This window comes from Coffea arabica, chromosome 10c, assembly GCF_036785885.1.
Source record: "Coffea arabica cultivar ET-39 chromosome 10c, Coffea Arabica ET-39 HiFi, whole genome shotgun sequence".
NCBI classification, from domain to species: Eukaryota; Viridiplantae; Streptophyta; class Magnoliopsida; order Gentianales; family Rubiaceae; genus Coffea; species Coffea arabica.
Window position 1 is genome coordinate 3,861,451 of NC_092329.1, and position 14,437 is coordinate 3,875,887.

The 14,437-nt window shown below is 36.2% G+C and overlaps 1 protein-coding gene across 2 annotated transcripts; it reads left to right on the forward strand.

Moving 5' to 3' along the window:
- The first annotated feature begins 124 nt into the window (after nt 1-124).
- On the forward strand, nt 125-9,186 carry LOC113713262 (uncharacterized). Of its 2 annotated transcripts, none has more exons than XM_027236942.2 (16): nt 125-303; nt 1,074-1,285; nt 1,752-1,888; nt 1,977-2,087; nt 2,198-2,299; nt 2,470-2,578; nt 2,661-2,861; nt 3,335-3,503; nt 3,729-3,810; nt 3,903-3,996; nt 4,260-4,356; nt 6,360-6,453; nt 7,234-7,306; nt 7,705-7,878; nt 7,973-8,095; nt 8,866-9,186. In XM_027236942.2, exons 1-16 carry the CDS (start codon nt 291-293, stop codon nt 9,025-9,027), a joined length of 1,953 nt encoding a protein of 650 aa, XP_027092743.1. In that variant the 5' UTR covers nt 125-290; the 3' UTR covers nt 9,028-9,186. The 2 variants fall into 2 exon arrangements, with proteins under 2 accessions (XP_027092743.1, XP_027092742.1); XM_027236941.2 differs by having other exon boundaries at nt 151-303; nt 1,071-1,285.
- The last annotated feature ends 5,251 nt before the right edge of the window (nt 9,187-14,437 follow it).

The following is a 14,437-nucleotide window of genomic DNA, read 5'->3' on the forward strand; positions in this document are numbered from 1 at the left end:
CTCACTCCACCCCCAAACTGCCACGCCTCCACTTCCGTATCCACGTTGATAATAACCCTTTAAATCCACGGAATAGCAAATCGTGGCCTGGTCTTATCATCTTCCGTCACCTACATAAAATATCGACTCAAGCCAAAAAAAAAAAACCCACCCACGAACGATCATCTCTCTGCAGTCGAAGCGCGATCATTACCTGAAAATTAGCTCTCCGAACATCTCTTTAATTAAGAACTAAACTTGTTGATTTATAGAAGCTAATTGAAGTCGCAAATTAGTATTCGGCGCCAACAATGGAAAACTCTGGTAACTATCAAACTTCGTTGATTATAACTCTTTTTTTTCTTCCCTTTACATATGCTGTATTTCTGTTAAATTTGTCATGCGATGGTTTAAATTTCGGATGATGCATATATGTTTATCCCAGTTATTTTGCTGTTTTTTCCTAGTCTGTTCAGATTTAGTTAATTTCTTGGTTTTTAATGTTGATATGGGAATGGATTGTGCTTCACTTGAGCTAATATTTTCTGATTATCTCTGAATTCGTTGCGAAGAGCTGTGGGTGTCACTTTTGGATATCTCATGGACTATTTTTCCTCGTATATAATATGTTGGCTATGATTCATGTAAGAACCCATCAGCAAGCTGGAATCCGATGGCATCCCACTGGTTGGTTGCCTAGGAAATTTAAAGAGAAAAGTTGGAAGCTTTGGGGAAGTTCACATGCATCTATATGTATATGCTATTAATGTTTGTGTCAGTACGTGAAGCGGTGAGCTAGAATATGGATAGTTGACAATGAATTTTGTTGTTGCTTTTCGATGATCAAGAGTTTAGAGTCTAAAAGAACTTTTCGAGTGAAGATAGAAAATTGATAAACAGAATACAAAAAAATAAATAAAGAAGTAAAAGGTGGTCAAGAAGATGTATTAGGATGGAAAAGAGAGGTAAAAGTGTATATAATTGCACATTGCAATGCCACCGAAATAAGATGTCAATGCAATGGATGAGGTTATCACAAGTTTTGTCATGGGTTCCTTTTTATCTCAATGTCTATTCCATTCTATGTGAAGCAGAGAATCATCAAGGAACGAGGGTGCCACCAGTTGAAGGTATTGCTGGAGGAGGGACAGCGTACGGATGGAGTGATAGTAGTGTACATGATCCAAGTAAACTCAGGGGGTCTATTGATCCTATGAAGGTTCCATCTTCAGAATTAATTCATGTATGGTGCATGCCAAGCACAGCTAACGTCGGACCTCAGGATATGCCACGATCATTCGAACCTGTGAGTGTTCTAATGACAGGTTCACTGGTGGTTTTGCTTTGTTACGAGTTCATGTTAGATATTGTTCCTTTACAACCATCCCATGTGCCAGTTGGTATGTTAATTCTGTGTGTTCCCAGACTGTATGCTTTTTCATCAGATCTTCTGGTGGACTAATTGGTCCCAAGGATTCAGGCCGTTATTTCTAGAATGCCCTGTCTTGCACCACTTTAATGTCCCATTCTCTGTCTGCGCTCATTATTTATCCTTAATTCTTAGGAGTCACAGTACAAGTTGTTAGCTGAGAGACGCTTGCCTCGGACTCCGATACTGTCTGGCAATGATTGTGCTTGTAATCATCCTTATGAAACATAAAAATAGTGATTTTACATCATTTAATCTTTACAGTCTTCAATGGTGCCTGGGCAATGTAAAAGTATCATATTTGAAGAGTGCATTTGCATCTGATTTTTGGTTTATCTTGCAGATATCTCTTCTAGCAGCAAGAAATGAGAGGGAGAGTATTCAAATTGCTTTACGTCCAAAATTGTCTTGGAGTGGATCTGGTATTGCAGGGACTATACAAATTCAATCTACAGATCTATGCTCTGCTTCAGGAGAAAGGTTCATTTCTTAGCTCTGCTATTTCGGTGCTTTAGATTTACTAATGATTAAAATTCCATGCTGTCAATGGTACATATCTTGTGTGCAGACTGATAGCTGGCCAGTCACTGACACTACGGCGAGTAGTTTCCATGTTAGGAGTTCCGGATGCTCTTGTACCTCTTGATATGCCAACCTGTCAAGTAAATTTGTTTCCAGGGTATACAATTATGCTCATGTTTTAGTTGGCATGGCTTACTTATTGAGCTTTGTCCTTCTGGGACACTACAAATTTTAATGAGGACTTTTTTCTAATTTTTATTTTTGTAGTGAAACAACAGCAATTTGGGTTTCTGTAGATGTTCCAAATGCACAGCCCCCTGGTCAATACGATGGAGAACTCATAATTACTGCCATTAGAGCTGATGCAGAGTGATTGTCTATCCTGTTTACTTAAGTTAAATGTTATTTTTATTGTGTTAGATTTATTCCGTGACCAGCTTAATTATTTTGTTTCCGTGTTACTGATGAATTGTTTCAATATGGTTCACTTTACTTCTGGGGATGTTACTTGCTGATTTATTTACTATGCCTTACCGCAGGTCTGCAGCAAATTGCCTTGGTAAAGCCGAGAAGCATCAATTGTACAAGCAACTTAGAAACTGTTTTGAAATTATGGAGCCAATTGATGGAACACCATTAGATGAAGTGGTTGGTAGTCTGGAATGGATCTGAAGCTGTTGCAATTTTCTTTGACCTAGGGTTTTTACTCACACAAGTTCTCTCTTTCTAGGTAGAAAGGGTCAAATCAGCTAGCTCATATCTCAGAATGGCTCTGGTGTCCCCATCATTTTCTGATTGCTTTCCAGATAACGGCCCAGTAGATATGATGGATGAAGATGCTATTTCAAACCTTTCTGTCAGACTGAAGATAAGTTTGACGGTTTGGGACTTTGTTCTACCAGAAACCCCTTCCCTTCCTGCTGTTATTGGTGTATCCTGCACATCTTAGTGTGGTTGAAAGCTGAATTTGATGGGCTAACTTTGGAAAGTGTTTGCTATTCGAGTTTCTTGTACCCTATTTGGCTGTCTTACAGAGTAGTAAATGACTTGATTTATGAGTTTGATCCAAGGAATCTACTTATTTTCAGTTCCAAATACTGCTATTTATGAGGTTACGTTCTAACCAAGTATGGTGCTAGTCTATTACTACAAATGATGTGAAATGTTGGCTCGTTTATTTTGTCTGAGCTGTTGTTGGAATAGTTAACATTCCATTTGTAATGTGTTATTATGCTGTTTTGGCTTTTGAATGCTAATGGATGTACTTATGCTGAATAGGATACTGAAATTTTGATGTTTATAGGAGAGACTTGTTTTTCTCCTTTTCTGGATGGCCAGCTTGCATTTTAATCTCAATGAGATACTACTGTAAAATAGTGGACCATGTCTCCTTAGCTATATTAGGTATCTGATACAGTAATTGAAGATCGTTTTGGTGTTGAACATGGAAGCAGTGACTGGTACGAAGCACTGGATCAGCATTATAAGTGGCTGCTTCAGTACAGAATCAGTCCTTACTTTTGCAGATGGGGTGAGAGCATGAGAGTTTTGACATATACCTGCCCATGGCCAGGTATTAGAGAGAAGTTGCTTTACAATATGTCTACATTAATGTGTTTTGAGACTCAGCACTTTTAGATAATTAATTAACCTGCTGACGCCAATAATAAAAGAGTGCTGTAACTTTGGTTTTCTTAAGCATGCTGTTGAACATGTGCTGCTTATTACCTAATTTATTATTACGCTATTTATCATAGTGATAAATTTTTATTCACTCCCTCTCTCTCTCTTGCTGTAGCTGATCATCCAAAATCAGATGAGTATTTTTCTGATCCTCGACTTGCAGCATATGCTGTACCATATAATCCAGTTGTATCCAGGTATGTAAAGACTTGTCTTTTTAAAGATATGTCAGTTGCTTTCCTGGCATCAAATGTTAATGAGTTTCTTTTGACCTTTTGACTCCCATTAGTGGTGATACAACGGAGGAATACTTGCATAAAGAAGTTGAGATATTGAGCAAAAAGAATCACTGGAGAAAGGCGTACTTTTACCTGTGGGATGAGGTAAGAACGTGGTATTACAAAGTTCCTGAGACCTGTATCTTGTTCTGAAGAGGCTTGAGGTTTAAATTCTGTGTTTTATCTTTTCATTTCCCATTCTTCTGTGAGCTTTATTTTTTAAATTTAGTTATTGTGGTTCAAGTGCTGTTAAAAAGTTAAATATATAGTTTATCTACTGGTCTTACTATAACTGCTGTCAAACACTGGGAATTTCCCTAGTTTGGCCTATATATTGCATTGCTGATTTATGTTCTGATTTTTTTCAGCCACTAAATGTGGAACATTATGATTCAGTTCGCACCATGGCCAGTGAGATTCATGCCTATGCACCTGATGCTCGAATCCTTACTTCATACTATTGCGGTGCGGATTGGCCTGTCTTTCTAAATATGTTATTGCTATTTATTTATTCTCTTCTCTCCGCTCCTCCTTTCCCTTTGCCTCCCCTCCTGCGGGGGTGAATGTGACATTAAAATTTGCATATGGTAGTTGTCTTTCATGTAGTGTAGTCTAGTTACTGGTTTTCTGGATCATGTAACTGATTTGTTGGAAGAAAAGATAATGGTACTAATTAATAGTTTTATCAGTATGATTTGGTGGAATCAGAAACCATAGATATCAAAGCATGGTTTCTTAGGAGGTGCACAAGGAGAAACCATGGATAGGAAATTGAGAGTAGCAAATGGAACTTATTAGCTTATATCTGAAATTCAAAATGATTCAGAGTACTATGTTTGGTACCATTTATAGGGTAAATAATGAAGAAAAAGCCTAGTCTGGCAAAATTGGTGTTCATTGATGGTTTTTACTTCACATAACTTAAACAAAATAGAGTGAGATCAAAATCTTTAAATAGAATTTTTCCAAAATACGGCCTGAACTGGATCCATTTTGGCCTGAATAATGCAGGCATAGTATCCTTTTATGTTACATTTACAATAATATGATGAGTTTCTATTTTATATTTTCCACAATTTTCTTCTTTCCATAAATCATGCAACTTCCTCATTTGGACCCTGCATTATTTGGATTTTGTGCATCAAGTCTTCTTTCTTCTTTAATTTCTTCTTTTTATTCCTTCCTTTTGGTTGGCTGATGTTATTAGTATTTTGGCTATCACTGTTACTTCAACTATAATTTGTAAAATGAAAACTAATAAATTAGCCTACTTTTGTTGCATTCTTAAGTTTAGCTTCAGGTGCACTTTTTTAACAAACTATGAATTAATTACTCCCACCATTTCAAACTGAATTTGCAACTTGTACTTGGGATGAGTTTCAATATGAAGTGGGCAAAGTGTTCGTGTATGAGGGAATGTCAGGTCCTGTGACTTAGCTTTGGATTATAAGCATTCAGAATTGTCTTAGCGTGTCTAAGGAGTATGTTTATTGTGGTTTTCATCCTTTTTTGTTATAAGTTGACTTCATTGTTTTTCATGCAGATACGTGTGTCATAAAGCTTAAAATATTTGGACTTAGTATAATTTTCTAATATTTACATAAGAACAAATTATGGATATGCATCAACTCAACTTTTTTGTTGATGTAAGAAAAAAGAGAATACAAGATATCATTGTGCTTCTGATTGATTTTAACTTCATCTGGCAAATGATGTGAGCATGAAACTTTGTAAAGTGAAGAATTAGATGTGACTAATAAGCAGCTTTATTTCTGGATTTGCCTAAAACTTTGGGAATATCTATCATTTGTCCTGATATTCTCATCTTGCCCTTTTCCTTACCACTAGACAAGTTCCCATTGCTCTGTTACAGAATGCAGATTTAGAGCTATCCATTAATGCCTCTTGAACTTTATTCAGGTCCAAGTGATGCACCTCTTGCTTCTAATAGTGCTTCTGATTGATTTTAACTTCATCTGGCAAATGATGTGAGCATGAAACTTTGTAAAGTGAAGAATTAGATGTGACTAATAAGCAGCTTTATTTCTGGATTTGCCTAAAACTTTGGGAATATCTATCATTTGTCCTGATATTCTCATCTTGCCCTTTTCCTTACCACTAGACAAGTTCCCATTGCTCTGTTACAGAATGCAGATTTAGAGCTATCCATTAATGCCTCTTGAACTTTATTCAGGTCCAAGTGATGCACCTCTTGCTTCTAATAGTGCTTCTGATTGATTTTAACTTCATCTGGCAAATGATGTGAGCATGAAACTTTGTAAAGTGAAGAATTAGATGTGACTAATAAGCAGCTTTATTTCTGGATTTGCCTAAAACTTTGGGAATATCTATCATTTGTCCTGATATTCTCATCTTGCCCTTTTCCTTACCACTAGACAAGTTCCCATTGCTCTGTTACAGAATGCAGATTTAGAGCTATCCATTAATGCCTCTTGAACTTTATTCAGGTCCAAGTGATGCACCTCTTGCTTCTAATAACTTTGAGGCTTTTCTTAAAGTTCCGGAGTTTCTGCGCCCACATACTCAAATATATTGTACAAGGTATTAGCGTCATTTATTTTCATTCATGGTACTTATGTGTCTCTAAGGAGGATGAATCTGCATCTGTGTAATTAAATGTTAAATTACATTTCACCAATTTAAAAAGGCACTAGCATTAATTTTTTTGATGAATTGACTCTAAAAAATGTTAAATGAGAATTTTGGACACATACGTGCTATGGTATCTCTACGAAGCTCAACTGCGCCACATATTTCCAGGACACAGATGTCTAGACATGTCTTTCATGAACAAATTTGTGTTCCCTCTTTCATTTCTCCACTACAAAACAAAAAAGTTTTTGTCTTGCTTGAAGGCTATATCTTTATTTGTGAGTAAGCAAATTGATTTTAAGGGATATCAAATGACTAGTTTAACTTCTTTACCCTATTGGTCGCTGTCTTCACTTGAATTGGTAAGTTGGGCTGAAATGGTACTACAACAGGAACAGTGAAATCCTTTCCGCATGTCTTTGATATTCTTCTTACTTACTGATTCCCATGATTAAGGGTAATATGTTAGGATCTCATTTCCTTTTTCTTTTTTCCTGTGGTTAAATGTGATTCTCATTCATCATGCTTATCCCTGATTAACACTCTTCTGATGGAAAGGTAGTTGTTTTATGATATTTAGCTCTTGATGCACTTTATTATTTGTTTATTATTTTTGGGCTTCAGTAAGGAAAGTTTAGTAGATCTGTACATTTGGTTTGGATTTTAAATTGTAGAACCTTTGGCTGCAATTTAAGTGCTCTCTTTTGATGATTTTCTGTCTCTTTGCAGTGAATGGGTGATTGGTAACCGAGAGGATTTGGCTAAGGATATCATTGCTGAAATACAACCTGAAAATGGTGAGGTAATGTACACTGAGGGTTCACTAAGAGTCTACACTCATAACTAGTTTTCTACTTTGTGCGTCTGATTTGACATTCTTGTCTCCTTTAGCAAGCTAATTCTGGCCTGGCCTGTTTATAAAGAGCTCAAGATTAGTTCCCAATTTTGACGTAACTTTTGTCGTGTTGATATTATTGAATCATGTCAATAACCCATTAATGTAATATAAACCACATTTCCAAATGCCATTTTTTAAGGTCCGGTCCACAATTTTTGATAGGGCAACTTTGATCTGATTGGTTCCTTGCATCAAGTTTTCCACCTAGAAGATAGCGCATGTTTCTTCAGCAGATCATGTTCCTGATCATTATAACCAGTTGCTTGTAAACTTTTTCACTTATGAGATCCGCTTTCATACAGGAATGGTGGACATATGTGTGTATGGGACCGTCTGATCCTCATCCCAACTGGCACCTTGGGATGCGAGGTACACAACATCGTGCAGTGATGTGGCGTGTATGGAAAGAAGGGGGAACAGGTTTTCTGTATTGGGGTGCCAACTGTTATGAGAAGGCCACTGCTCCAAGTGCTGAGGTTTTTTCATGCGTCTCTATGTCGTCAGCTGTTTATTATTAGCAGTTTTATCTTTTATGTCTGATACTCTGTGCTATTATATGCCTTTTTGCAGATAAAGTTCAGGCGTGGCCTCCCTCCAGGGGATGGGGTCTTGTTTTACCCAGGTCAAGTATTCTCATCTTCACAACAACCTGTTGCTTCACTAAGACTTGAGCGGCTTTTGAGTGGCTTGCAGGTATTGCTTTATCACATTGAAATTTCTATGCAATTCTCTCATTTTACTTTGCACAACCTTGCGCAGCGTTAAGCCTTCTATAAAGCACAACGTTGTGCTATGCTACTTTATACTTTGTTTCACATATTGATCCATGAATGGCAAGTAATCATCTTTATTTTCATGCTTTGATGAGATGTTTTGGTGGGAGTATGGAAACTGGGAGGGGTTATTACGTATGACTTCCATGCCTTGCCTGATTGAACTGGATCTCATTAGGTATCAGGAAGAAGAATTCCTCCATTCCAAGGTCCACCTTTTATTTACTGGTTCCTGAAATTATCCTGAAAATTTATGATTTCAGAACCTTCTCTATTTTCCTTCCTTCTAATAGATATCTTAGTTACAAGACTGTATCTTCGGTTTTCTGTCTCCCTATTTCCTGTAGATATCTGTCTGCTGGTGTTGGCTGTATGCTGAATAGCGTCCGCTAGCATGCAGTGAAATGCAATTTGGTTTTGAACTTAAAACTGATAGCCATATATAACTGGTATTGATATGAAATGAAAAGAAATAAAGGTTTAGTGTATGGTATTGATTTAGCCATGAATAGCTGCTCCCAGGGTGGCATTGAGCTTAGCTGATAGCCCTATTACTGGATTTCATCGTTTCAACAACCTTCCATGCTTGCTATTGGTAGTCAAGCTCATTGAGCTTTTTCTTTCCTCTCTCGTTTAGACCACTGATGGTTGGTTATTTTCGGTATGTCTACTCTCTGTCGGTTCACCCAGGACATTGAGTACCTCAGGCTCTATGCTTCAAGATTTGGTAGGGATGAAGGACTTGCTCTGCTGGCAAAGACAGGCGTGTACTTGGGTCCAGAGCGATACACTCTTGAACACACTCCAATTGATGTAATGCGTGGTGAGGTGTATAGGACTTGCCGATCATGAAGAGAACTTTGCTGTTTGTACCTTTCTTGGGCGATGCTTATTTATTTTGACCAGTTTTGTGCGCAGACGGATATTGACATGTGTCTTTTGTTATTACGCATACACTAGTTGCAGCACATTTTGTTTTGAATGATAGAATGAGCAGAATTTGGCAAAGAACGGTCTGAAATCTCTAGTTCCTTTTGTGTGAATGGAAATCAAAGTGTAGGGGATGCTGACATAGTCATCAGAGTTACTCAAACAATAAATAAGTGGATCCATGGACCAACAGATTTGGATGATAATGTCCGACCCTACAATGTTTTTATAACGTAGCCTATATCATAATAACAAAGATAGGTCGTGGGCTCTCACCTTTGCATGATAAAGCTTTAGAAAAAATTGGTACTGGGGACAGAAATCGCTATCAAGTTTTCGAGAAAGACGTTTGTTGCCAATTGGAATCGGGAAAGGTGAAAAGCAGAAGGACGAAAAGATAATCAAACTGCCGATGATTGCTTTGGTAGATCAAACTTGTTCCTTTCTTGACATCGTATTCTGCTTGTCCAGCGGCCTCACAGCTGTAATATCAATGGAATGAGACATTTGCGTTCTTCATTTCGTCAAAAGTGGAGTGATCAAACCTTTGTATGTCCGTATTTTATTTATTTTTTTTAGATTAATGCTTGTATGTCCATGTGAACATAATTATGAACATACGACTATTCAACAAGATCTCAATAAGCTTTCTCATTTAATTTCTTTATTGGAAATTCAAGTGAGATAATTAAGAGGGAAGGTTCCAGATGGGGGTGGCTCTAGAACGCCAGTCCTAGGGGTCCAGATTTTGGGTTGAGTGTTGATCCCGTTTGGATTAGTTATTTTTTAAAGTGTTTTTTAAATATTTTACTATAACAGTGTATATGAAAAATTTTATACTATAAATGTTTTTTGTGATGTTTTTAGAGGTTTTTTGGGATATGTTCTTTAGAATATTTTTAAAGTTAAATTTTTTTTTTTTGATATTTTTAAAAATTACCGCTACCACCACGTCCCTCCTCTCCCTCTCTCTTCCTCCTACTCCCTTCCTTCTTCATCTTTTCCCTCCTCCCTTCCTCTCCCTTTTTCCACCACGCCTCACCCCTCTTCTTTTTCCCCGATCTAGCCGAGTTTAGATCAAGACCTCTGGTCATGACATCGCGGCCAGATCATAGTCTCTGCCCGAGGCTTGATTTGAGAAGGAATGGAAGGGGTGGGGTGCGGCGGGAAAAAGGAGAGGAAGGGGAAGGGAGGAGGGGAGGAGAAAGAGGGAGGGAGAGGAAAGAGGAAAAAGGAGGGGATGATATCGGTAGTGGATAAGAGTGATGGTAATAAATGGAAAAGGAAAATAGTATAAATTTTATTTTTTTGTATATTTAGAATTGTTTTTTTATATATTGTATTGATATAATATTTTTTAAATTGTTTTTGTTTATATATTAATGTAGTATTGCATATGAAAAAACTTGTTTTTAAAAAAATGAGAAATCCAAATGGAGTGGTCTGCGAAGTAAAATGACTTGGAACATTTTTGCGAATTGGAAACTACAAGAGCTTATTCATATTCGTTAGACGCTAGAGATTATGATTGAATATCTTTAATACAAGTTACAAGACTTTCTAGTCTCGAACGTGAATTAATCTGATAATTGGCTTTGATATTTTAATCTGTGCTCTTAGCAAAATAAAAAATTGATACGTATGATGTTTTATTTGTTAGCGGGCGCACTTGCACCCAAAAACTGAGACCATATCTGATCGGCTGATCCTTAATGATTGACTCTCAAATTGTACAAGGCCCTTGATAAGCATGTGACCATATGCTGTTTCTCCCTCCTGGGTCCTGGGTCGAAAAAGCAAGCCTCAGGTTGGCTCGACATCTGTGGTTCGGGTATCTACCCCGAATCGGATCTAAGGATTTTACAATTGTCATTCCAAAGTGCACTATACAATGTATACACTGGCAAAGTATGCTTATTTACCAGAAATTATAGCGCGCATGCATGCAAGAAGTTCTCTCTCTCTCTCTCCTTCAAAAGAAGAAACATCGGTTATTACAAGTTATAAAATCATGCAGAAATTCTACCATCTCTTTTACTCGTATTTTCGATATCATTCAATAATTTAAACTCTTAAAACCATGTAAGAGGTGATATCTCTACCTCTATGATTATCATGATTTTAGGGATTATCATGTTTGTATCTATCGTTTAATAATGTGATGCTGCTTTTTATAAGTGAATATCAAACTCTTATGATTTTCAGTTTTTTTACCCAAAAATTCTAAAATTAATTTTTAAAATCAGTTAAAAACACAACAAAATAGCTTTTCAAAAGTCAAAAACTAAAATCATATTTTCAAAATCAATTGAAAACATACCCTTACTAAAAGTTAACTCGCACAACCAAGCTCATCATACACATCATCTTTCTTTTTCTTAATGCTAGGGGTAGGCGCGAGTTGGATATCTGCTCTGTCCACCATTTGGCTGACCCGACCCTCACCTTGCGGGTCAGCCATTTTCTGACCCTTACCGTCCCGTATATCAGCGGGTATTCGATTATAGGGTACTCGTTGAGATAAGATCGAGTCAATAAATACCCGTCCCACTCCATTTATCATTTAATTTTTTTTAAAAATAATTTATACTAATTTAATTTTATATTTTACACATTCATCTAAGATTTAATAAAGATTTTTTCTCAAAAAAATCTCCCACCAAGAAATAAGCATGCAAAGAGAATACAAGATCAAACAAAAAAATTAAAAGAATTCAAAATCAATAAAAGTCTAAAATAAGTAGCACATTTTTTAAATATATGTTCCACATTAATTAAACTCTTTTTTATAAAACATAAGATTATTACCTGTACAAATGAATCTTGTAAATAAACTATAATCTTTTATATTTGAAATGCAATTTGTTCAATAAAATTACTTATTTAGTTCTAAATTATTATTTTATAGTATGTATTTAAAGGTAAAAATAAATAAAAATATATATATGCGGGGCGGGTCGGATACCTGTAGGTTTTTTAATTATGTGACCGTAACCCGTTTCGCATCTTAACTGGTATCTGACCATCTTTTGACTCGATCAAATAATAAAAATCAGGTATTCTAATTTTCAAATCAGATATGATGAAAATTCTAGTTAGTGGATAATTTTGGCCACCCTACTAAGAGCCAACTAAACTAATTTATGTTGGCATCATACACATCATCACGACCATTAGTTGCACCACGCAATTGTGAGACAAGTTGCGAAGAATCCCAATACATCCCAAATTAGAGGGGATGCACCTCTTATACCGGCATTCATTGCGTGACATGAGAAAACCTCGAGCTAAGTGGCATGAACCAAAGGGTGACAACTTCCAATAAGTTATCGTTGTAGCCCCTCGTTTTCTAATCTCTGCAAATTACTCGTTGTTAATCGTCACTAACAATATGATGAGCTAACGAAGGAAACTAATTCATGGAGATTCTCGCAACACATGCCACTTGATTGGGTCCTCATTGGATTTTTCCACTTTGATGCAAACCTTGGTAAACAGTGGTCGGAGATTCTCGCAAAGCATATGCAGCTTGATCGGGTCCTCGTTGGATTTTTTCACTTTAATGCAAACGTTCGTAAACAGTGGTTGGAGGGAGGGGGTGACCTGTGACCGGCAGTGGCGGTCAGCCCTTAACTTTTGAGAGATTGCATTTGTTACTTACAAATATTTTATAACATAACATTTGGCTTTAGGGTCCGTTTGTTTCAGGTGAAAATGTTTTCCAGCAAAATATTTTCCTAATTTCTCGTGTTTGGTTGCACAAAAGTTACTGAAAACATTTTCTTATGTAAAATATTTCCATTCATCTTATGGAAAACAACTTCCCTTCCAAACTTATTGAAGTTGTTTTCCGAAATGCATGCATCCCGCCTGTAGTATGTTCCAAACTTACTGAAAACATCTTGTAGTATGTTCTTTTTTTTTTTTAGTGTAAACAGGAGGACTCGAACCCAAGACTTCTTCCTTACACTCCCTCCCACGTACCACCCAACCCTCCCCCTAGTATATTCAAAATAAAAAAAAAAACCTCATCTTGCCCATCCTATGCTAGTAATTAATTATGTATAATAGGGACATTCTTTTCTAGAAAAACTTTCAGCAGTGAGAGTGCAAGATATATGTCACAATAAGCATTACATGTGATTGATATTTGACACTAAATGGCTAGCAATTTGTTTATTGCTTAAGGAGATATTTTTTATACATTTCTCCAAGATTTTTTAAAGTTAAACAATGCGATAAATTTTCTTATTTTGCATGGGAAGAAGTATGTAGTTATAATGTGTAGAAAGTAAAGATAGAGATAAAAGTGAAAATATTTCAAAAGTTAAACAAACACCAGAAAAATGAAGTAAGAAAATATTTTCAATAAACTAACCAAACACCTGAAAATGATGAAAGGGAAATGATTTTCATGGAAAATTACTTCCACGGAAAATATTTTCCCAAGGAAAACATTTTACTTCCAACCAAACAGACCCTTAATTTCTAATTTCCCCCCTACAAAAAATTTGTTAAACTTTCCTCTCCCCCATCCACTTGTTCCTTTTCTTGAAACTTATCTTTCATTAATTGTTTTAGTACCTCGTGTTATTAATTTGTTAATAGAGAATTAATTTATTCATTTAATCATATGATTTGTTGATAGAGAATTAATTTATTGATTTAATCATATGTAGCATCGGACTATAGATGTATAATTTTTGTACTTTCACACGTAGCATTGTATTATAGGTGTAATCTTTGTATTTTTTTCTCCTTCATGCCTAGACAAATACTCCATTTATTTATTCAATCAATTTATATATATTTGCAACAGTCGTTTGTAGCAATAAAAATTTAAACTTTTACTTCTTAATTGGCATTTAAGTATAAAAGAACCACAACTTGACACCGTAAAACAACTTAGATCTAGCTTAGTTATCACTGAATTCGTCCCTCTACCATTAAATCTTGACTCCGCCACTATTCGTAAAATACTTATTGGTATCTTGACATTCATAATTAAATCGTGATTTAATTTTGAAAAAGTTCTCACCGCCTCACACTTTCTTCACATCGAAGTTTATTCTCAGTAATTTTTCAAAGAAGAAAATATCTTTTAAGCAGCCATGGCAAAAAAAAACACTATCGACCAGCCATGGGAGTATTGAATCGCACGGGCCACGTGAACCTCAAGCCGAGCTCCAAGCGCAAAAAATCCTCTAACCGCAACAACGTTGATTAGACAAAGCACAAACATGAAACATCGACTCTTTTCTTTAAGGTTTGCGAAGTGCCATCCTCCTTTTTGTGGTTTGTCTGTATCAGATGGTGGGAGAGAAAAACAGAT

Bases quoted from the DNA above. Each gene is read 5' to 3' on its own strand.
- LOC113713262 (XM_027236941.2), top strand. The intron at 2,300-2,469 runs GTGATTGTCTAT...GCCTTACCGCAG, and splicing joins GCCATTAGAGCTGATGCAGA to GTCTGCAGCAAATTGCCTTG. The intron at 8,096-8,865 runs GTATTGCTTTAT...CGGTTCACCCAG, and splicing joins GGCTTTTGAGTGGCTTGCAG to GACATTGAGTACCTCAGGCT.